This window comes from Lepisosteus platostomus, chromosome 25 (genome assembly GCF_059453375.1).
Source record: "Lepisosteus platostomus isolate fLepPlt1 chromosome 25, fLepPlt1.hap1, whole genome shotgun sequence".
In the NCBI taxonomy this organism is placed as follows: domain Eukaryota; kingdom Metazoa; phylum Chordata; class Actinopteri; order Semionotiformes; family Lepisosteidae; genus Lepisosteus; species Lepisosteus platostomus.
Genome location: NC_142635.1, coordinates 3,436,796 through 3,458,045, shown reverse-complemented (window position 1 = coordinate 3,458,045; position 21,250 = coordinate 3,436,796). Strand labels below are relative to the sequence as shown.

Sequence of the window (21,250 nt, the reverse complement as noted above, 5' to 3'; positions counted from 1 at the left end):
TTCACTAAAATATACACTTTTTAAAGCATAAAAAATGACCGTTTAAGCAAAGTGTTTTGCACATGAACTGTTGTAGTTTTGCTATTCGCCTGTTGTTCTGCACATGGCCTGTTGTCTCTGTTTCTTATGCAACTTTATTGTTGTTTTTTTACCACTTAACGTCTGAGAGCTAGCTAAATAGCATTTCACAATTACATATACCTGTGTATGAGAATAACGATAATAAGCTTGAAATTGAAAAACACATTTGTCCTCGCTCGGCAGCAGAGCCGCGCTCTGTGTTCAGAGTCCGAATTTCCCTCCTGCCTGTTGATTGGTGGAGACCGAGAGCGCTGGTTGGCAACACTGATCTCTGATTGGGTGGAGAGCTTGTTCCGGTCCATCCAATCAAATTCAGCCGCGAGTCTTCAAAAGCGGGGTGGCAGAGCGCTTATGATCATTATTGTCAGACTTCTTCGGACAAGCTAGATATTACAAGATGAGCGGCAGAGGAAAGACCGGCGGTAAGGCCAGAGCCAAGGCCAAGACTCGCTCTTCCAGGGCCGGACTGCAGTTCCCTGTGGGCCGTGTCCACCGGCTGCTGCGCAAGGGAAACTATGCCGAGCGGGTCGGCGCCGGAGCCCCGGTGTATCTGGCCGCGGTGCTGGAGTACCTGACCGCCGAGATCCTGGAGCTGGCTGGCAACGCCGCCCGGGACAACAAGAAGACCCGCATCATCCCCCGGCACCTGCAGCTGGCCGTCCGCAACGACGAGGAGCTGAACAAGCTGCTGGGCGGCGTGACCATCGCGCAGGGCGGCGTGCTGCCCAACATCCAGGCGGTGCTGCTGCCCAAGAAGACCGAGAAGCCGGCCAAGAGCAAGTAAACAGCCCGGCAGAGACCTCCGACTGACCCCGAACACAAAGGCTCTTTTAAGAGCCACCCACAGCCTCTTGAAAAGAGCGATTTCTGTTGACTTGTGTAACTTCAGCGTTTACAAGGTTTTACTAACAAATTTAAGTGGTGAATCTGCTGTATGGAAGAGCGATTTGTTGCGCTCGCAATACACTTCATAACATTTCTATATTCGCTTCGTTTTAACCTTTTAATTACAAACCAAAGAGGTATCTGAATTCCTTATTGTACTTGTAATTGAATTAATAAAATTCGTATTATTATGATTTTAGTCTTTCAAGTGGTCTTGTCCCTCAGCACAACGCTCTCCTCCCGAGTCACACTTTTTACACTAGAAATCATATTAACGTTATTATAGTAGTATTATACGATGTCACTATTCTTGTCCTATATTCTAGCTAAAACAGTCATCAAAATCCTTGCCACTTTATAGGTAGCGAGGTATAAAAACGCCTGAACTTGTTTTTAGTTGATAAATCAAGGAAAATCGATCTTTCTGTGTCTCTTATTAAACCGAGAGACCTGGAGCCGTTAAACCCGCGAGGAGTGTAGGAGCTGCGCGTTCGGTTTCAAACCGTCCAATCAGAGTTACACCCTCCTCCCCCCTGTGCCTTTCAACCAATCAGGACGGGGCTGTCTGCGCATATAAACCCGAGTGCGGGAAGTGATTCTCACTACACTGTTGATTGTGAAGAGCAGCGAGGAAGATGGCGAGAACCAAGCAGACCGCTCGCAAGTCCACCGGCGGTAAGGCGCCCAGGAAGCAGCTGGCCACCAAGGCTGCCCGCAAGAGCGCCCCCGCTACCGGCGGCGTGAAGAAGCCCCACCGCTACAGGCCCGGCACCGTGGCTCTGCGGGAGATCCGCCGCTACCAGAAGTCCACCGAGCTGCTGATCCGCAAGCTGCCTTTCCAGCGCCTGGTGAGAGAGATCGCCCAGGACTTCAAGACCGACCTGCGCTTCCAGAGCTCCGCCGTCATGGCTCTGCAGGAGGCCAGCGAGGCTTACCTGGTGGGGCTCTTCGAGGACACCAACCTGTGCGCCATCCACGCCAAGAGGGTGACCATCATGCCCAAAGACATCCAGCTGGCCCGCCGCATCCGCGGGGAGCGCGCTTAGACACGGCCCGCCTGCTGCAGCATCTTCTCCCTTGAACACAAAGGCTCTTTTAAGAGCCACCACAACACTCGAGAGGGTTACATTATTCCATTATAGTCTGTACGAGGCACAATTCTCGTTTGGTTAGCTGATGGGTGAAATCCCTACCGAGAAGCGGTTTTCTACCCCCTCGTGTAAAAGCCCCCCTGCACGACTACACTGCCGCAGTAAACCAGCGACACACGTCTCCCCTTTTGCTCTACATCTATTTTTCAGCGTTCATATCCATATTTGAAAGTGTTTAAATGCATGATACTATTTTAATGATACAAGAACGACTGGCATTCAAACCCCTCCCTTCCACTACTGTTTATTTTCTGAGTTTAGTGTCGGTTCACAATTAAGCAACAGCACGCTTACTGGTCCCTCCATCGCTCTCCATTTCACTCCAAAAGAAGCGTTTATACTGCAGTACAGATCTGTGAGGACCACTGTGCTCACTAGCCATGAACCTCAGACAGGCCATGTGCTAGAGATTGCAATGACATGTTTAAGAACGTTTATACAGTTACTTTAGGTGGAACATTTCTTTATAAGCGTTTTAAAAGACGTCCTTATATAAAACATATTGGTCTTTTTAACAGCTGGATTGTTTATTCAATGATACAAAACGGGTGGAGAACGAAATATGTACTGCTATAACGATGAATGCTTTTTGTCAGTTGCTCATGACCCTGATACACAGTAGTCACTACATTTTCCATTCCGAATTCTGTGTTTTTGTGTAGTGCAGGGAATTAGATTGGTCTAAATCTACACGAGAATATTACAGCACCGCTGTAAACATTGAATACTCGAGGTCTGTCCTCTCCGGTGCTGCTGTGGCGGAGAGCTCTCCGGCAGGGAAGAGGTTCCTGTGCAGTCTGGGCTGCTGCTGCGGTCGGAGAGGAGGCGGGCTCGTGTGTCAGCGCGCCTCCTGTCTCAAGCAGGTCCGCTCTCAGGCTTGAAAAGAGAAGCGCCGCGGCTGCAGCCCAGCAGTGTGTGTTGTATCACTAACTGATAACTTGAAGATGTCTGGAAGAGGCAAAGGCGGAAAGGGACTCGGGAAAGGAGGCGCTAAGCGTCACCGCAAGGTTCTCCGCGACAACATCCAGGGAATCACCAAGCCCGCCATCCGCCGCCTGGCTCGCCGTGGGGGAGTGAAGCGGATCTCCGGGCTGATATACGAGGAGACCCGCGGGGTGCTGAAGGTGTTCCTGGAGAACGTCATCCGCGACGCCGTCACCTACACCGAGCACGCCAAGAGGAAGACCGTCACCGCCATGGACGTGGTGTACGCGCTGAAGCGCCAGGGCCGCACCCTGTACGGCTTCGGCGGCTAAACAGGAGCGGAGCTTCACTGCCGGACTGGACCCCGACGTATCAACCCAAAGGCTCTTTTAAGAGCCACCCACATTATCAAAATAGAGCTGGAATCTAAACCGTCACTTTAGAATGTTTTTTTTTAAACAAGCAACACTTTGCGATTGCTGTGATGATTCCTAAATTGAGATGCAGGGCTTATCAATCGTTACATTAGTGTGGATCTGGTTGCTAATGAAATAATTTATTGCTGAAAGCGTTTTGATGGAGTGGTAGTTCTTATTCTCATTACTACTAATTCTAATTAGGTCATGAGTAAAGAATGAAGCTCACTTCCTTAATATTTTTATTTTTCACGCATGCTTCATGGCTTTTAAGAAAGAGCCGTTATCACATCGGGCCGTTTCTAACCCTCCCCTCCCCGACAGGAAGCGGCTCAGCTTGGCTTGAAATCCACTTCATTCGCCAAAAGCTAGTCTCCTACATGCTATTTTGTAGAAAGGTTTAGTGTTTAGTTTTATTCTGCTCAGACTAATTTGAAACCAATGCTGAAGCTCAAAAGTGTGGCGATAAAATGCTGTTGGTTGTTCCAAAGTGCTTTTAAAGTTGTCTAGAATAAGCGCTTTGAGAAGCCACCTTTAAAGGCGCTATATAAAATAAAGTTTATTATTATTATTATATCACCAAAACTGTGCTTTTGACTCCAAGTTTGCACAAATCGCACGGTTTACGCCGAGCACATTGTTTTCTAGGGTAGGAGACATAAGCGTAATGAGAGTCGGATTTCAGAAAATCTGCACGTAGTAGTAAATTGCTATTAGGTAATGGGACAGAATAGGGTTCAGCTTCTAAATGTTTTTTTTATTCTTCATGCTGGGTTTGTCTTTTTAAGAAAGAGCTTGTGATATCGGGCCGTTTCTAATCCTCCCCGCCCCGACAGGAAGCTGCTCAGCTCTTTGTTCGCTCAGACTCGGCGAGAGGTCGAGACAAAGACGCCCGAAGCGCTTGAAAGCCATTTGCTTGAGAGCCTTTCTGCTTACGTTCATTTTGTAGAAAGATTTAGTGTGATGTTTTCTTGTGCTCAGACTAATTTGCTCAAAAGTGTTGCGATAGGATGCTGTTAGTTCAGAACTGATTTTAAAATTGCCTAGAATATCACCAAGAGTTCTTTTGACTCCAAGTTTGCACAAATCGCAGTTTACACCGAGCACATTGTTTTCTAGAGTAGGAGATATACATGGAATGAGAGTGGTTGTGCTAAACGGATCACACGGTCCTCTGCTCCCCTGTGCGCGGGCGGAGGGGAGAGAGAGGCGCCTGGAGTCAGAGCGAGCGGCTCTGGCGCTCACCCGTTTGAATTTCATTGGCGCAGAGCGCAGCCAATAGGAGAGCAGTTCTCTAGCTGACCAATGAGCCGCCTTCTGAGCTGAGCTGAGCTGATTTGCATGCGGGCGCTATAAATAGGGGGCTGTGAGTCTAGAACTCTCATGCCTGTTTTCACAGAGTGCAGTTTGTGAAGATGCCTGAACCAGCGAAATCCGCTCCCAAGAAGGGCTCCAAGAAAGCCGTGACCAAGACGGCCGGGAAGGGCGGCAAGAAGCGCAGAAAGACCAGGAAGGAGAGCTACGCCATCTACGTGTACAAGGTGCTGAAGCAGGTGCACCCGGACACCGGCATCTCGTCGAAGGCCATGGGCATCATGAACTCGTTCGTCAGCGACATCTTCGAGCGCATCGCCGGCGAGGCCTCCCGCCTGGCGCACTACAACAAGCGCTCCACCATCACCTCCCGGGAGATCCAGACCGCCGTGCGCCTGCTGCTGCCCGGAGAGCTGGCCAAGCACGCCGTGTCCGAGGGCACCAAGGCCGTCACCAAGTACACCAGCTCCAAGTAAACCCGGCCCGCCCGTCCCGGATCAGCGAACCCAAAGGCTCTTTTAAGAGCCACCCACAGAGTCGAGAAGGAGCAGTCATGACCTCTTTTTGTGTGTTTGTGCATGTTAGTGCTTTATCCGAAATACCGTAGGGCGTTTGAGCTGCGGTCATTAAACGTTTTGGACAGAACAGGCTCCGTCTACATTTCACGTGTGTATTTTATGCAGATTCCGTTTGCGTTCAATATTGCAAGCTGTCTGAAGGACGTTTTGTTGGTTTAATCCGAATATGCATTTTCGGGAAGTATCATTTATGGCTAATTAATAGGGATTTCACGTCAAATAACGTGAACACCAGTACTGTTCGTGCCTCTCGGCTCCCCGGCAGGGAAGAGGTTAATGTTTCTGCTGCTGCGCGAGTCGGAGAAGAGGAGGGATCGTGTCTCAACCAGGTCCGCTTGCATGTTTTCTCTTTTTTATTTTTAGTTTGTCTTTTAACGATTAGAAATGTACAACTGCGTCTAAATCCTGTTATTATATGGGTGCATGTTTTTAGGCAGTCTAAATCGGGCTTACTTCCACAAGAGCCCCATGACGGACCTGAAACAATCATTTCAGATCTTTTTGAAGCGAAACATGGATCTGATTTTTCAATTGCTGTTTATCTTGAGATGGAGTACGTTTTGAAAATGCAGGATATTGACGTTTTCTGTGGAATTTCGGTATTACTATAATACGAGTCTTTACTATAGAAAACCGAGATGAATAACATAAATATGTCCAACTTTATCAATATTTTTCCATTGATAGAATTAAATACTCAAATTCTTCTTGTGAGAAAGAGCAGTTGCTTTGACAGAGAAACCGTTACAGGACCGAGAAAAGTATCTCCCTGTTTGTAAGGTTACAGCTGAACCAGGGCAGAGCTCCTGGGTGCAGAGACCACGACTGTCCAGCAGAGGGAGCAGGAGAGAGACGATCAGGACACGCTTGTCTGGAAAACATGGCGAAAGTCTTTAAAATAAGAACCGCAGTCCACAAAAATGAACGATTTCAACTGTGGATCTCTGGTGAGTTAAATTATTTCTTTTTGCTGTTTGATTGCGGTTTTAGTGTCGGGTCATTAATAAATAGTAAACGGAACGCAGGTTAAAGGAGTGAATTTAATTTGCTAATTTAATTTACTGTGCGCCTTGCTGGTTTAAAAAACTAGAAATGGTGCAGAGGAAGAGACGAACTCGAAATGCAATTCCGATATTTGAGAAAGGAGCAGTGTTATTAAATCGATATTATATCGACTTAACTGTTTTCTCACAGACACACATGTGAATGTTTTGCTGCTAAGAAGTTGTGTGTCTTTCCCTGCTCTCACGTCCTGGGGGCTCGTAAAACCTGGAAAGATGAGATTTTAGTCCGAAACTATTCTATTTTTATACATTTCTATATTCCTTAAAACAAATAATTCCCCGTCAGAACGGTACGGAGATTCTAAAAAGCACGGATTTAATAATATCCAAACCATCAAGAAATATTCTAAACCTCCAGTCATATAAAATGTATAGTATTTTTTGTTTTAATGTACTACATCTTATGTGACCGCTAGCTGTAGCTGAAAAGCTGATCAACACATCTGTACTTGTGATTTCTGTGCTGTAGATTTTCTCAGAAGAGTTCGGGTAGGGTGAAAGGAGTTAGATTCTAGTTATGGTTTTCTTTTCTGTATATTTTCTCAGAAGAGTCTGGGGAGGGTGTGAGAGACCAGCTGTGATATATGTGTTGTAGTTTTCTCAGTAGAGTATGGACAGGTTGAGAGAGGTGAGATTCCAGCTGTGATTGCCAACAGGTACCAGTCTGCTGGGGTATACATTACTGCACAGAGCCAACAGGTACCAGTCCTCTGGGGTATACATTACTGCACAGAGCCAACAGGTACCAGTCCTCTGGGGTATACATTACTGCACAGAGCCAACAGGTACCAGTCCGCTGGGGTATACATTACTGCACAGAGCCAACAGGTACCAGTCCTCTGGGGTATACATTACTGCACAGAGCCAACAGGTACCAGTCCTCTGGGGTATACATTACTGCACAGAGCCAACAGGTACCAGTCCGCTGGGGTATACATTACTGCACAGAGCCAACAGGTACCAGTCTGCTGGGGTATACATTACTGCACAGAGCCAACAGGTACCAGTCTGCTGGGGTATACATTACTGCACAGAGCCAACAGGTACCAGTCTGCTGGGGTATACATTACTGCACAGAGCCAACAGGTACCAGTCTGCTGGGGTATACAGTGCATTACTGCACAGAGCTGCAGCACTGCCAGGTGGGCTAATTGAACCCAGAGCCCCAGTGCTGTGAGGTTGCGATGCTAGCCACTCTACCAGCATGCTGCCCTCACTATCAGCTCATAATCCTTTCTTTTCCTTCACCCCGAGTTCTTAAGTCACAGCTCTGACTGCCTTCGGTAAGACTTCACGTTCCTCCCGGGTGAAGCCGTGTCTCCAGCTCTGTGCAGCGTCGTGACCCAGCGCTGTGTGAGACCCCTCTCAGAGGTCAGGCATCTGTCTATCTAATGGAACTTATTAATGTCGATCTCAGTATTCAAATTCAGACTGAAGACCTATTACTTCAGTGTAGCCTGCTCACACCTTAAATTATAGCCTGCTGAAACCATGGCTGCTGGTGCTGCTGTACATGCCATTGTGTGTCTCTGTGTTGGCCCACCAGGTAGCTACATCTGTTCTGACCAAACTATCCTATTCTCCTCCCCACATGTCCAGGCTGGGCACCATTTGAGTTTGATGCTGCATCACTGCTATGGATCCAAGAGGGACATCGTGGTTCACACGCTGTATTCACAACCTGTATGGTCACTTGCTTTGTTCAGCGCCTTGGGGCAACCTTGTTGTAAAAGGCGTTATATCAAAATAAATTGCATTGAATTGAATTCTGCAAGTCGCTCTTTAAATATCTCGCCTGTGACTTCGCCAGTTTCCCAGCTCACAGTCGGAGGACAGAGGCTGCCCAGGGGTGCAGCTCAGACCCCCAGTCGCCACACAGGCTGTGTTCTGCTGCAGTGAGGCCCGAGTCTGCCAGGGGTCAGAGGTCAATAGCCCTGGGGTCTCTCCAGCTCCCTGTGCCCCTGAGGGAGGAGCCTCCGAGCTGGAAGACAGCAGGGTCCTGCTCTGGGGTCTGTCTTCATGGGGTCAGGCCCTGAGCTCTGGCCTGGGGGAGAAGACAGCTGTTACCCCTCCTCTCGCTGGTTCGATAGTTCATTCTGGCTTCACTTGCAGGTCGCATGACCCTCTTCTCCCTGACCCAACGCCCTCCAGTTCGGTCGTGTGTTGCTGTGCTGACCGCTGTCTGAGGATCAGAGCGCCGCCTGTCCTCCCAACCGCAACAACTGCTGTTTACTCCCATTACTAAAGAAAAGCTTTGATTGTAATAATGATACAGAAACTTCCCTGTGTGAGAAACCACAGCCCTTGAGTTTCTGGCCCTGCTTAGTTCCTCCTCTCCCAGGGGCTAAGGGAGGACAGGAGCTGGTCTCTTCTGCTCCTGTCCTCCAGGAGGTTCAGCTCTCCAGGGGCTCCTCTCCCCACTGGCAGAGGGATGGAGGCCACAGCTCTCTCAGCGCTGCTCCCCTTCTGATCCAGAGCTCAGACACTCCTACTGCCAGACCTGAGGGCTTTAAGAAAAGGGATCTGAGGGCTGTGGGCAGCCGCTGTCATACAGTGCTGAACTACATTCATTCACCTTATTCTTATTTTGAATGGACCCAGATCCTGTTGTCTGTAGAGAGTAGCGAGGGGATCAACATGGTTGGACAACTTGCTCCATTCTCCCACAGCTCTTTGGGTAAAGAAGTGTCTCCTGTTTAAAAAACTACAACACTTGTTTGGTGTATTTAGACTGTTTCTTTGCCAAGGAGCGATTGCTGTTCTATAAAAGGGAATTCACACAGCAGCAGTTTGGTGTTTTATGACTAATGGTCTAGAACAAAATTAATCTGTAGCAAGAGTGAAGAATTAATGAGAATACCCCCCCCACACACACACATGGCGGAACTGACAAATAACTAAATACAAGAACTCTGGGTGTTTCTACACTGTTTGGATAATTCAGTATTAGTGTAGGTCTTCTATTTGACGAATATTATCAAGATAGGTTTCAAAATAAAGCGTCTAAAACTGCTGCCTTGCAGGTCTTGATTTTAATTCCGAATAGAAGAATCCTTCTGTATGGAGTCTGCATGTCTCCAGCCTAGAGCCCTGTTCCTGTTGAATTGGTATTAGCCCTACCGTGAGCCCCAGAGACAAACTTCTTAATTTAAATGTCTGGGGAATGGACGGGCGTTCACACCAGCCAGATGAAAGATAAAACTTAGCATTCTGAAATTCTTTTTTTCTGCCCGTCTTGTACGAACAGTAATATCACGGGCTTTCTGCTAACTGTCTCCTCCCGAGAAGCTGGGACGATGCTGAAGGATCTGGAGGAACTGCAATCCGAAGTAACAGGTTTAGAAAGAGCTTCAGGGATGTTGGTATTGACGGTAGAGAGTCGCCGTCTTTACTAAAGCCCCGTTGAAGAATCGCCATTGAAATAACTGATTTGGAAAATTTGAGATAATCAAAACCATAGAATACGCTTGTACAGCATTTTGTAAAAGCGTATCGCTGGAAAAACTCGAAATACTCCGAATTTCACAGGGATAAAACTGGCTAGTTTGACAAAACTTGTCCGTCTCCTTCTTAGAAACAGCGAGTCCGGGAGTGTGTTAATGACACTGAACATAGAGCAAAATAAATCATCCGTTTTAAATATTTCAGAATTCATTCTTATTGTGTTACATGACCGTCGGTCTCGACTGTATTATTTACACCTTGTTTTTCTCTTTACTGACGTTTTACGTACATTTATTTTAGAAATAGACGACGAAGTGCCGGTTGAACACCGCCTTTCGTGTGCGCTGTTGTTGGACTCTGGGCAATTCTGTCAAAATGATCGTACAGAAAAATCTGTAACTCAACTGCATATTAAAGAGCAGGGGGTTTTCTCCGTACTTCATGTATTTGATAATCGATTCGGTGTATCTGTGAGGATTACGGGGCAGTTTTGTGCGGGGAGAAAACACAAGTGCGAGCGGGCTGTGCGGAGCGGAGCTGCAGCAGCAGCAGCGGTTGAGTCTCCACGGTTCTCATGCGGCCTTGAAGTTCCGCCTGCGCGCGGAGCCGCAGACAGTCCGACAGCAGACAGAGACGCAGCGATGGCAGAAGAAGTCGCTCCGGCCCCCGCCGCCGCGCCGGCCAAGGCGCCCAAGAAGAAGAGCGCCGCCAAGCCCAAGAAAGCGGGCCCCAGCGTGGGAGAGCTCATCCTGCAGGCCGTGTCCGCCTCCAAGGAGCGGAGCGGCGTGTCCCTGGCCGCCCTGAAGAAGTCCCTGGCGGCCGGCGGCTACGACGTGGAGATGAACAACTCCCGCGTCAAGCTGGCCATCAAGAGCCTGGTGACCAAGGGCACCCTGGTGCAGACCAAGGGCACCGGCGCCTCGGGCTCCTTCAAGCTCAACAAGAAGCAGGCGGAGACCAAGCCCAAGCCCGTGAAGAAAGCCGCCGCCGCCGCCAAAGCCAAGAAGCCGGCGGCCAAGAAACCCGCAGCGGCTAAGAATCCAGCGGCCGCCAAGAAGTCGCCCAAGAAGGCGGCGACCAAGAAGCCAGCGGCCGCCAAGAAGTCGCCCAAGAAAGCCGCGAAGCCCGCAGCGGCCAAGAAGGCGACCAAGAGCCCCAAGAAGGCCAAGAAGCCAGCGGCGCCTAAGAAGGCGAAGAGCCCGAAGAAAGCCAAGGCAGCGAAGCCCAAGGTGGCCAAACCCAAGACGGCCAAAGCTAAGAAAGCGGCTCCCAAGAAGAAGTGAGCGATCGACCCTCGAGTTAATTTCCTACAAACCCAAAGGCTCTTCTAAGAGCCACCAGCCCTTCCGAGAGAGAGCGCAGACTTTCCTTTTCACCGCTTGAAAGCGCTCGATATGGGGGGAGAAATAATTATTTTACACAAGGAGAGGGACTGGGTTGTAGTTTTTCAAAATGATACTGAAATGCGATGCTGGGTAAAATGTACAAATGTAAATATTCTTAATACTATTGTAGAGAGTGGGTGCACAGAGGAGGTGTAGAATTAAAAGGCTTTTTTGTTAAACGTTCTGATCTCCATTGAACAGCGCTGTGACTCCTTGCATCTCTTCATTTAATGGTTTTAGTTGAGGTGAAATGTTACACTGTTACATGGCACGGAGGTTTTCATTAGTGTGTGACTGCTAGTCTCGCAGCTATAGCGGACATGTGAAAAGACGTAACGTGACAGATGTATCACTCTAATAGCGACAATGGTGACTTTTCAATATCGAGCCCTCGGAGGCGGGTGATCCAGATTCTTATGGGAGTTGAGCTTAATTCCAAACAAGGTAGCGTGGTTACTGAGTCAGACGGTGGTGAAATTCACTAAAATATACACTTTTTAAAGCATAAAAAATGACCGTTTAAGCGAAGTGTTTTGCACATTATCTGTTGTAGTTTTGCTAATCGCCTGTTGTTCTGCACATGGCCTGTTGTGTCTGTTTTTATGCAACTTTATTGTTGTTTTTATAACCACTTAACGTCTGAGAGCTAGCTAAATAGCATTTCGCTATTCCATATACCTGTGTATGTGAATAATGATAATAAGCTTGATATTGAAAAACAAATATTTGTCATCGCTCGGCAGCAGAGCCGCGCTCTGTGTTCAGAGTCCGAATTTCCCTCCTGCCTGTTGATTGGTGGAGACCGAGAGCGCTGGTTGGCAACACTGATCTCTGATTGGGTGCAGAGCTTGTTCCGGTCCATCCAATCAAATTCAGCCGCGACTCTTCAAAAACGGGGCGGCAGACAGTTTGTGATCAGTATCGTCAGACTTCTTCGGACAAACTAGATATTACAAGATGAGCGGCAGAGGAAAGACCGGCGGTAAGGCCAGAGCCAAGGCCAAGACTCGCTCTTCCAGGGCCGGACTGCAGTTCCCTGTGGGCCGTGTCCACCGGCTGCTGCGCAAGGGAAACTATGCCGAGCGGGTCGGCGCCGGAGCCCCGGTGTATCTGGCCGCGGTGCTGGAGTACCTGACCGCCGAGATCCTGGAGCTGGCTGGCAACGCCGCCCGGGACAACAAGAAGACCCGCATCATCCCCCGGCACCTGCAGCTGGCCGTCCGCAACGACGAGGAGCTGAACAAGCTGCTGGGCGGCGTGACCATCGCGCAGGGCGGCGTGCTGCCCAACATCCAGGCGGTGCTGCTGCCCAAGAAGACCGAGAAGCCGGCCAAGAGCAAGTAAACAGCCCGGCAGAGACCTCCGACTGACCCCGAACACAAAGGCTCTTTTAAGAGCCACCCACAGCCTCTTGAAAAGAGCGATTTCTGTTGACTTGTGTAACTTCAGCGTTTACAAGGTTTTACTAACAAATTTAAGTGGTGAATCTGCTGTATGGAAGAGCGATTTGTTGCGCTCGCAATACAGTTCATAACATTTCTATATTCGCTTCGTTTTAACCTTTTAATTACAAACCAAAGAGGTATCTGAATTCCTTATTGTACTTGTAATTGAATTAATAAAATTCGTATTATTATGATTTTAGTCTTTCAAGTGGTCTTGTCCCTCAGCACAACGCTCTCCTCCCGAGTCACACTTTTTACACTAGAAATCATATTAACGTTATTATAGTAGTATTATACGATGTCACTATTCTTGTCCTATATTCTAGCTAAAACAGTCATCAAAATCCTTGCCACTTTACAGGTATCGAGGTATAAAAACGCCTGAACTTGCTTTTTGTTTATAAATCAAGGAAAATCGATCTTTGTCTCATATTAAACCCGCAAGGAGTGTAGGAGCTGCGCGCTCGGTTTCAAACCGTCCAATCAGAGTTACACCCTCCTCCCCCATGTGCCCCTTTTAACCAATCAGGACGGGGCTGTCTGCGCATATAAACCCGAGTGCGGGCTGCTGCTCTCAGTACAGTGCTGATTGTGAAGAGCAGCGAGGAAGATGGCGAGAACCAAGCAGACCGCTCGCAAGTCCACCGGCGGCAAGGCGCCCAGGAAGCAGCTGGCCACCAAGGCTGCCCGCAAGAGCGCCCCCGCTACCGGCGGCGTGAAGAAGCCCCACCGCTACAGGCCCGGCACCGTGGCTCTGCGGGAGATCCGCCGCTACCAGAAGTCCACCGAGCTGCTGATCCGCAAGCTGCCCTTCCAGCGCCTGGTGAGAGAGATCGCCCAGGACTTCAAGACCGACCTGCGCTTCCAGAGCTCCGCCGTCATGGCTCTGCAGGAGGCTAGCGAGGCTTACCTGGTGGGGCTCTTCGAGGACACCAACCTGTGCGCCATCCACGCCAAGAGGGTGACCATCATGCCCAAAGACATCCAGCTGGCCCGCCGCATCCGCGGGGAGCGGGCTTAGACACGGACCGCCTGCTGCAGCCTCTTTTCCCTTGAACACAAAGGCTCTTTTAAGAGCCACCACAACACTCGAGAGGGTTACATTATTCCATTATAGTCTGTACGAGGCACAATTCTCGTTTGGTTAGCTGATAGGTGAAATCCCGACCGCGAAGCGGTTTTCTGCCCCCTCGTGTAAAAGCCCCCCTGCACGACTACACTGCCGCAGTAAACCAGCGACACACGTCTCCCCTTTTGCTCTACATCTATTTTTCAGCGTTCATATCCATATTTGAAAGTGTTTAAATGCATGATACTATTTTAATGATACAAGAACGACTGGCATTCAAACCCCTCCCTTCCACTACTGTTTATTTTCTGAGTTTAGTGTCGGTTCACAATTAAGCAACAGCACGCTTACTGGTCCCTCCATCGCTCTCCATTTCACTCCAAAAGAAGCGTTTATACTGCAGTACAGATCTGTGAGGACCACTGTGCTCACTAGCCATGAACCTCAGACAGGCCATGTGCTAGAGATTGCAATGACATGTTTAAGAACGTTTATACAGTTACTTTAGGTGGAACATTTCTTTATAAGCGTTTTAAAAGACGTCCTTATATAAAACATATTGGTCTTTTTAACAGCTGGATTGTTTATTCAATGATACAAAACGGGTGGAGAACGAAATATGTACTGCTATAACGATGAATGCTTTTTGTCAGTTGCTCATGACCCTGATACACAGTAGTACACTACATTTTCCATTCCGAATTCTGTGTTTTTGTGTAGTGCAGGGAATTAGATTGGTCTAAATCTACACGAGAATATTACAGCACCGCTGTAAACATTGAATACTCGAGGTCTGTCCTCTGCAGCGCTGCTGTGGTGGAGAGCTCTCCGGCAGGGAAGGGGTTCCTGTGCAGTCTGGGCTGCTGCTGCGGTCGGAGAGGAGGCGGGCTCGTGTGTCAGCGCGCCTCCTGTCTCAAGCAGGTCCGCTCTCAGGCTTGAAAAGAGAAGCGCCGCGGCTGCAGCCCAGCAGTGTGTGTTGTATCACTAACTGATAACTTGAAGATATCTGGAAGAGGCAAAGGCGGAAAGGGACTCGGGAAAGGAGGCGCTAAGCGTCACCGCAAGGTTCTCCGCGACAACATCCAGGGAATCACCAAGCCCGCCATCCGCCGCCTGGCTCGCCGTGGGGGAGTGAAGCGGATCTCCGGGCTGATCTACGAGGAGACCCGCGGGGTGCTGAAGGTGTTCCTGGAGAACGTCATCCGCGACGCCGTCACCTACACCGAGCACGCCAAGAGGAAGACCGTCACCGCCATGGACGTGGTGTACGCGCTGAAGCGCCAGGGCCGCACCCTGTACGGCTTCGGCGGCTAAACAGGAGCGGAGCTTCACTGCCGGACTGGACCCCGACGTATCAACCCAAAGGCTCTTTTAAGAGCCACCCACATTATCAAAATAGAGCTGAAATCTAAACCATCACTTTAGAATGTTTTTTTTTAAACAAGCAACACTTTGCGATTGCTGTGATGATTCCTAAATTGAGATGCAGGGCTTATCAATCGTTACATTAGTGTGGATCTGGTTGCTAATGAAATAATTTATTGCTGAAAGCGTTTTGATGGAGTGGTAGTTCTTATTCTCATTACTACTAATTCTAATTAGGTCATGAGTAAAGAATGAAGCTCACTTCCTTAATATTTTTATTTTTCACGCATGCTTCATGGCTTTTAAGAAAGAGCCGTTATCACATCGGGCCGTTTCTAACCGTCCCCTCCCCGACAGGAAGCGGCTCAGCTTGGCTTGAAATCCACTTCATTCGCCAAAAGCTAGTCTCCTACATGCTATTTTGTAGAAAGGTTTAGTGTTTAGTTTTATTCTGCTCAGACTAATTTGAAACCAATGCTGAAGCTCAAAAGTGTGGCGATAAAATGCTGTTGGTTGTTCCAAAGTGCTTTTAAAGTTGTCTAGAATAAGCGCTTTGAGAAGCCACCTTTAAAGGCGCTATATAAAATAAAGTTTATTATTATTATTATTATATCACCAAAACTGTGCTTTTGACTCCAAGTTTGCACAAATCGCACGGTTTACGCCGAGCACATTGTTTTCTAGGGTAGGAGACATAAGCGTAATGAGAGTCGGATTTCAGAAAATCTGCACGTAGTAGTAAATTGCTATTAGGTAATGGGACAGAATAGGGTTCAGCTTCTAAATGTTTTTTTTATTCTTCATGCTGGGTTTGTCTTTTTAAGAAAGAGCTTGTGATATCGGGCCGTTTCTAATCCTCCCCGCCCCGACAGGAAGCTGCTCAGCTCTTTGTTCGCTCAGACTCGGCGAGAGGTCGAGACAAAGACGCCCGAAGCGCTTGAAAGCCATTTGCTTGAGAGCCTTTCTGCTTACGTTCATTTTGTAGAAAGATTTAGTGTGATGTTTTCTTGTGCTCAGACTAATTTGCTCAAAAGTGTTGCGATAGGATGCTGTTAGTTCAGAACTGATTTTAAAATTGCCTAGAATATCACCAAGAGTTCTTTTGACTCCAAGTTTGCACAAATCGCAGTTTACACCGAGCACATTGTTTTCTAGAGTAGGAGATATACATGGAATGAGAGTGGTTGTGCTAAACGGATCACACGGCCCTCTGCTCCCCTGTGCGCGGGCGGAGGGGAGAGAGAGGCGCCTGGAGTCAGAGCGAGCGGCTCTGGCGCTCACCCGTTTGAATTTCATTGGCGCAGAGCGCAGCCAATAGGAGAGCAGCTCTCTAGCTGACCAATGAGCCGCCTTCTGAGCTGAGCTGAGCTGATTTGCATGCGGGCGCTATAAATAGGGGGCTGTGAGTCTAGAACTCTCATGCCTGTTTTCACAGAGTGCAGTTTGTGAAGATGCCTGAACCAGCGAAATCCGCTCCCAAGAAGGGCTCCAAGAAAGCCGTGACCAAGACGGCCGGGAAGGGCGGCAAGAAGCGCAGAAAGACCAGGAAGGAGAGCTACGCCATCTACGTGTACAAGGTGCTGAAGCAGGTGCACCCGGACACCGGCATCTCGTCGAAGGCCATGGGCATCATGAACTCGTTCGTCAGCGACATCTTCGAGCGCATCGCCGGCGAGGCCTCCCGCCTGGCGCACTACAACAAGCGCTCCACCATCACCTCCCGGGAGATCCAGACCGCCGTGCGCCTGCTGCTGCCCGGAGAGCTGGCCAAGCACGCCGTGTCCGAGGGCACCAAGGCCGTCACCAAGTACACCAGCTCCAAGTAAACCCGGCCCGCCCGTCCCGGATCAGCGAACCCAAAGGCTCTTTTAAGAGCCACCCACAGAGTCGAGAAGGAGCAGTCATGACCTCTTTTTGTGTGTTTGTGCATGTTAGTGCTTTATCCGAAATACCGTAGGGCGTTTGAGCTGCGGTTATTAAACGTTTTGGACAGAACAGGCTCTGTCTACATTTCACGTGTGTATTTTATGCAGATTCCGTTTGCGTTCAATATTGCAAGCTGTCTGAAGGACGTATTGTTGGTTTAATCCGAATATGCATTTTCGGGAAGTATAATTTATGGCTAATTAATAGGGATTTCACGTCAAATAACGTGAACACCAGTACTGTTCGTGCCTCTCGGCTCTCCGGCAGGGAAGAGGTTAATGTTTCTGCTGCTGCGCGAGTCGGAGAAGAGGAGGGATCGTGTCTCAACCAGGTCCGCTTGCATGTTTTCTCCTTTTTATTTTTAGTTTGTCTTTTAACGATTAGAAATGTACAACTGCGTCTAAATCCTGTTATTATATGGTTGCATGTTTTTAGGCAGTCTAAATCGGGCGAACTTCCACAATAGCCCCATGACGGACCTGAAACAATCATTTCAGATCTTTTTGAAGCGAAACATGGCTCTGATTTTTCAATTGCTGTTTATCTTGAGATGGAGTACGTTTTGAAAATGCAGGATATTGACGTTTTCTGTGGAATTTCGGTATTACTATAATACGAGTCTTTACTATAGAAAACCGAGATGAATAACATAAATATGTCCAACTGACCCTACGGTGTGAAGGGTCTGCAAAGCATTTAAATATTTTTCCATTGATAGAATTAAATACTCAAATTCTTCTTGTGAGAAAGAGCAGTTGCTTTGACAGAGAAACAGTTAAAGGACCGAGAAAAGTATCTCCCTGTTTGTAAGGGTACAGCTGAACCAGGGCAGAGCTCCTGGGTGCAGAGACCACGACTGTCCAGCAGAGGGAGCAGGAGAGAGATGATCAGGACACGCTTGTCTGGAAAACATGGCGAAAGTCTTTAAAAATAAGAACCGCAGTCCACAAAAATGAACGATTTCAACTGTGGATCTCTGGTGAGTTAAATTATTTCTTTTTGCTGTTTGATTGCGGTTTTAGTGTCGGGTCATTAATAAATAGTAAACGGAACGCAGGTTAAAGGAGTGAATTTAATTTGCTAATTTAATTTACTGTGCGCCTTGCTGTTTAAAAACTGTAGAAATGGTGCAGAGGAAGAGACGAACTCGAGGTGTGCCCATTTGTGAATTCTGTGCTGTAGTTAGTCTCAGAAGAGTTGAGGGATACAGTACAGGCATTGAAAGCACAATGTTTCCCTCTGTACTGTTGTCCCTCCTGGGTATACATTACTGCACAGAGCCAACAGGTACCAGTCCTCTGGGGTATACATTACTGCACAGAGCCAACAGGTACCAGTCCGCTGGGGTATACATTACTGCACAGAGCCAACAGGTACCAGTCTGCTGGGGTATACATTACTGCACAGAGCCAACAGGTACCAGTCCTCTGGGGTATACATTACAGCACAGAGCCAACAGGTACCAGTCTGCTGGGGTATACATTACTGCACAGAGCCAACAGGTACCAGTCCGCTGGGGTATACATTACTGCACAGAGCCAACAGGTACCAGTCCGCTGGGGTATACATTACTGCACAGAGCCAACAGGTACCAGTCTGCTGGGGTATACATTACTGCACAGAGCCAACAGGTACCAGTCTGCTGGGGTATACAATACTGCACAGAGCCAACAGGTACCAGTCTGCTGGGGTATACATTACTGCACAGAGCCAACAGGTACCAGTCTGCTGGGGTATACATTACTGCACAGAGCCAACAGGTACCAGTCTGCTGGGGTATACAGTGCATTACTGCACAGAGCTGCAGCACTGCCAGGTGGGCTAATTGAACCCAGAGCCCCAGTGCTGTGAGGTTGCGATGCTAGCCACTCTACCAGCATGCTGCCCTCACTATCAGCTCATAATCCTTTCTTTTCCTTCACCCCGAGTTCTTAAGTCACAGCTCTGACTGCCTTCGGTAAGACTTCACGTTCCTCCCGGGTGAAGCCGTGTCTCCAGCTCTGTGCAGCGTCGTGACCCAGCGCTGTGTGACAGGTGTGCTGGCAGAGAGCAGAGACCCCTCTCATCTGAAGATCTCATGAAGCAGCCACTACAGGCCCAGGTAAGACACTGCTTGACAGCTTTATAGCTGCTCATCAAGTACCTTAATATCAACACTGGAGCATAATGTTGATTGTGTAATGAGAAGATTCAGCAGAGTATATTTAAAGAAAATGGTCAGACCTGTAGATCAGTGGAAGAACAGATACAGATTTCAACAAGTTCACAAATTTGGGGAAACTTCTGTTGGAAAAACCTGACATTTATTTATGCATCCTAAAATTCAAACGCATCAAAAAGGAAGCGGTTCACAGAGTTGTAGGTTGTGTGGAGAGCAGGTAGAGAATCACTTACACATAATCCTGTCCTGCCTGGAAATTCAACAATACAGGCAGATACTGGTGAGCCTGGATTGGATTTACAGCCTCACTCAAACCCGATTTCATTTGGTGAAAGAAGATGAGCCAGTCTTCCAGTGTGGATTACGAGCTGTCTGTTGTGTTTTTACTGACTAATTAGATTTCCTCCATCTATACTGACACAGTGTAGAGAGTTAACCACATGGAAACATCGTCACTGTCAGATGAAGGAGGACAATTGCTGTGTCGTGTTTAGGCCTTATGTGTGTTTCCTCTTGTCGGTGAATAATAAACCTGTGAGAATAACTGTTGGAAGTTCTCCGCTGTAATTCCAGGTGTTGTTGGAATTCTGCAGTTCTGTTCTGGCAACAATACTGATAGGACTAGTTTCTCTCCACTCGAGACAGATAAATTAATACATGCTCTTGTATACAGCAGGTTAGACTACTGCGATGCCCTACTATCAGGGAGCACCCACCACTCTTTCAACACCTTACAGAGAATTCAGAACACAGCAGCTAGAATTGTTACTAGGAGCAGAAAGTACGACCATATAACCCACATACTTAGCTCTCTTCATTGGCTTCCTGTCAGGTACAGGGCGGACTTCAAAATCCTTCTACTTACTTACAAGGCTCTCAGAGGTCAGGCATCTAATGGAACTTATTAATGTCGATCTCAGTATTCAAATTCAGACTGAAGACCTATTACTTCAGTCTAGCCTGCTCACACCTTAAATTAAAGCCTGCTGCAGCCATGGCTGCTGGTGCTGCTGTACATGCCATTGTGTGTCTCTGTGTTGGCCCACCAGGTAGCTACATCTGTTCTGACCAAACTGTCCTATTCTCCTCCCCACGTGTCCAGGCTGGGCACCATTTGAGTTGGATGCTGCATCACTGCTATGGATCCAAGAGGGACATCGTGGATACAGCTATCGTTTAGGAGGATTTTTCTGGTCTACAGAGATCTGCATGGAGTACTGACATACAGAAGACATGATGGATGGACTAATACACTTATTCATTTATTCCTTTTTTTAATTATATAATGTTAGCATGCCCAAAGGGGTTGGGCAGACAGTTGACCTTGGACCCCTAGAGGTTTTTTTCTCCTTACTGAGGAGTTTTTGGTTCCTCTCCTCCGTTGTCTTCTGGTCTTTCCTGTTCTGTATTCACAACCTGTATGGTCACTTGCTTTGTTCAGCGCCTTGGGGCAACCTTGTTGTGAAAGGCGCTATATCAAAATAAATTGCATTGAATTGAATTCCGCAAGTCGCTCTTTAAATATCTCGCCTGTGACTTCGCCGGTTTCCCAGCTCAAAAGGATCAATACATCCTTCAGCAAACTGTAGGATGAAAGTGAGTGTAAGAGAGGCCACATACCTCCAGCTTTTAACCCTGATCTGTAAAACATCAGGGATTTAAAATCATAGCTGGAAAGTGACAGATGTCTGATCCAGACAGATCAATAGACACATGTGTGACAGACAGGGACAGATTTCTCCAGTACTGTGTGAAATAAGTCATACAAACTGTTCTGGACTGTGGCAGAGAGGCACAGTTAACAGAATAGTGGCTGAAAAATCTGCAGGCAAACTGCTGCGGAAAACAAGTTAATTTCCAGCCACAGAGCCAGTTTGTCAGAACCAGCAGGTGATGGAGGAAGAAATAAAACTGATCTGAAGACAAAGAGAAGAACACAGAAACTGACAAACTGACACTAGAGTAAAACATTTGTGATGAGAACATGATTTCAGTCAGCACACTGCACTGAGCCTGTTAGCTTGATGAAAAGACGTGTTCAG

General features: G+C 48.0%; 6 protein-coding genes and 1 pseudogene across 9 annotated transcripts; all 7 read left to right on the top strand.

Annotated features, from left to right (window-relative positions):
- Positions 1-250: 250 nt before the first annotated feature.
- Positions 251-922, top strand: LOC148640691 (histone H2A). The gene has a single exon (XM_088618897.1). It carries the CDS (start codon positions 479-481, stop codon positions 863-865), a length of 387 nt encoding a protein of 128 aa, XP_088475023.1. The 5' UTR covers positions 251-478; the 3' UTR covers positions 866-922.
- Positions 923-1,592: 670 nt separating this feature from the next.
- Positions 1,593-2,012, top strand: LOC148640690 (histone H3). Its single transcript, XM_088618895.1, has one exon. The coding sequence runs from the start codon at positions 1,602-1,604 to the stop codon at positions 2,010-2,012; it is 411 nt and encodes a 136-aa protein (XP_088475021.1). The 5' UTR covers positions 1,593-1,601.
- Positions 2,013-4,852: 2,840 nt separating this feature from the next.
- On the top strand, positions 4,853-7,092 carry LOC148640689 (histone H2B 1/2). Of its 2 annotated transcripts, XM_088618902.1 has the most exons (2): positions 4,853-5,243; positions 6,130-7,092. In XM_088618902.1, exons 1-2 carry the CDS (start codon positions 4,873-4,875, stop codon positions 6,377-6,379), a joined length of 621 nt encoding a protein of 206 aa, XP_088475028.1. In that variant the 5' UTR covers positions 4,853-4,872; the 3' UTR covers positions 6,380-7,092. The 2 variants fall into 2 exon arrangements, with proteins under 2 accessions (XP_088475028.1, XP_088475027.1); XM_088618901.1 differs by lacking the exon at positions 6,130-7,092 and having other exon boundaries at positions 4,853-5,299.
- Positions 6,208-20,709, top strand: LOC148640685 (histone H2B 1/2). 3 transcript variants are annotated; one of them, XR_015929932.1, is made up of 3 exons: positions 6,208-6,296; positions 7,676-7,784; positions 20,311-20,709. XR_015929932.1 is itself a non-coding variant. In XM_088618898.1 (3 exons), exon 1 carries the CDS (start codon positions 16,573-16,575, stop codon positions 16,945-16,947), a length of 375 nt encoding a protein of 124 aa, XP_088475024.1. In that variant the 5' UTR covers positions 16,538-16,572; the 3' UTR covers positions 16,948-18,026; positions 18,976-19,148; positions 20,311-20,709. The 3 variants fall into 3 exon arrangements, 2 of the variants coding, with proteins under 2 accessions (XP_088475024.1, XP_088475025.1); XM_088618898.1 differs by lacking the exons at positions 6,208-6,296; positions 7,676-7,784 and adding exons at positions 16,538-18,026; positions 18,976-19,148; XM_088618899.1 differs by lacking the exons at positions 6,208-6,296; positions 7,676-7,784 and adding an exon at positions 16,538-18,026.
- Positions 10,443-11,421, top strand: LOC148640688 (histone H1 pseudogene; annotated as a pseudogene).
- LOC148640687 (histone H2A) lies at positions 11,574-12,643 on the top strand. The gene has a single exon (XM_088618896.1). It carries the CDS (start codon positions 12,200-12,202, stop codon positions 12,584-12,586), a length of 387 nt encoding a protein of 128 aa, XP_088475022.1. The 5' UTR covers positions 11,574-12,199; the 3' UTR covers positions 12,587-12,643.
- LOC148640686 (histone H3) lies at positions 13,272-13,989 on the top strand. The gene has a single exon (XM_088619161.1). It carries the CDS (start codon positions 13,298-13,300, stop codon positions 13,706-13,708), a length of 411 nt encoding a protein of 136 aa, XP_088475287.1. The 5' UTR covers positions 13,272-13,297; the 3' UTR covers positions 13,709-13,989.
- Positions 20,710-21,250: the final 541 nt, after the last annotated feature.

Excerpts from the sequence above, each read along its gene's own strand:
- LOC148640689 (XM_088618902.1), top strand. The coding sequence starts at position 4,873 with ATGCCTGAACCAGCGAAATCCGCTCCCAAGAAGGGCTCCAAGAAAGCC. Across the intron at positions 5,244-6,129 it reads ACCAAGTACACCAGCTCCAA|GTTACAGCTGAACCAGGGCA; the intron begins GTAAACCCGGCC and ends CCTGTTTGTAAG.
- LOC148640685 (XM_088618899.1), top strand. The coding sequence starts at position 16,573 with ATGCCTGAACCAGCGAAATCCGCTCCCAAGAAGGGCTCCAAGAAAGCC.
- LOC148640690 (XM_088618895.1), top strand. The coding sequence starts at position 1,602 with ATGGCGAGAACCAAGCAGACCGCTCGCAAGTCCACCGGCGGTAAGGCG.
- LOC148640686 (XM_088619161.1), top strand. The coding sequence starts at position 13,298 with ATGGCGAGAACCAAGCAGACCGCTCGCAAGTCCACCGGCGGCAAGGCG.
- LOC148640687 (XM_088618896.1), top strand. The coding sequence starts at position 12,200 with ATGAGCGGCAGAGGAAAGACCGGCGGTAAGGCCAGAGCCAAGGCCAAG.
- LOC148640691 (XM_088618897.1), top strand. The coding sequence starts at position 479 with ATGAGCGGCAGAGGAAAGACCGGCGGTAAGGCCAGAGCCAAGGCCAAG.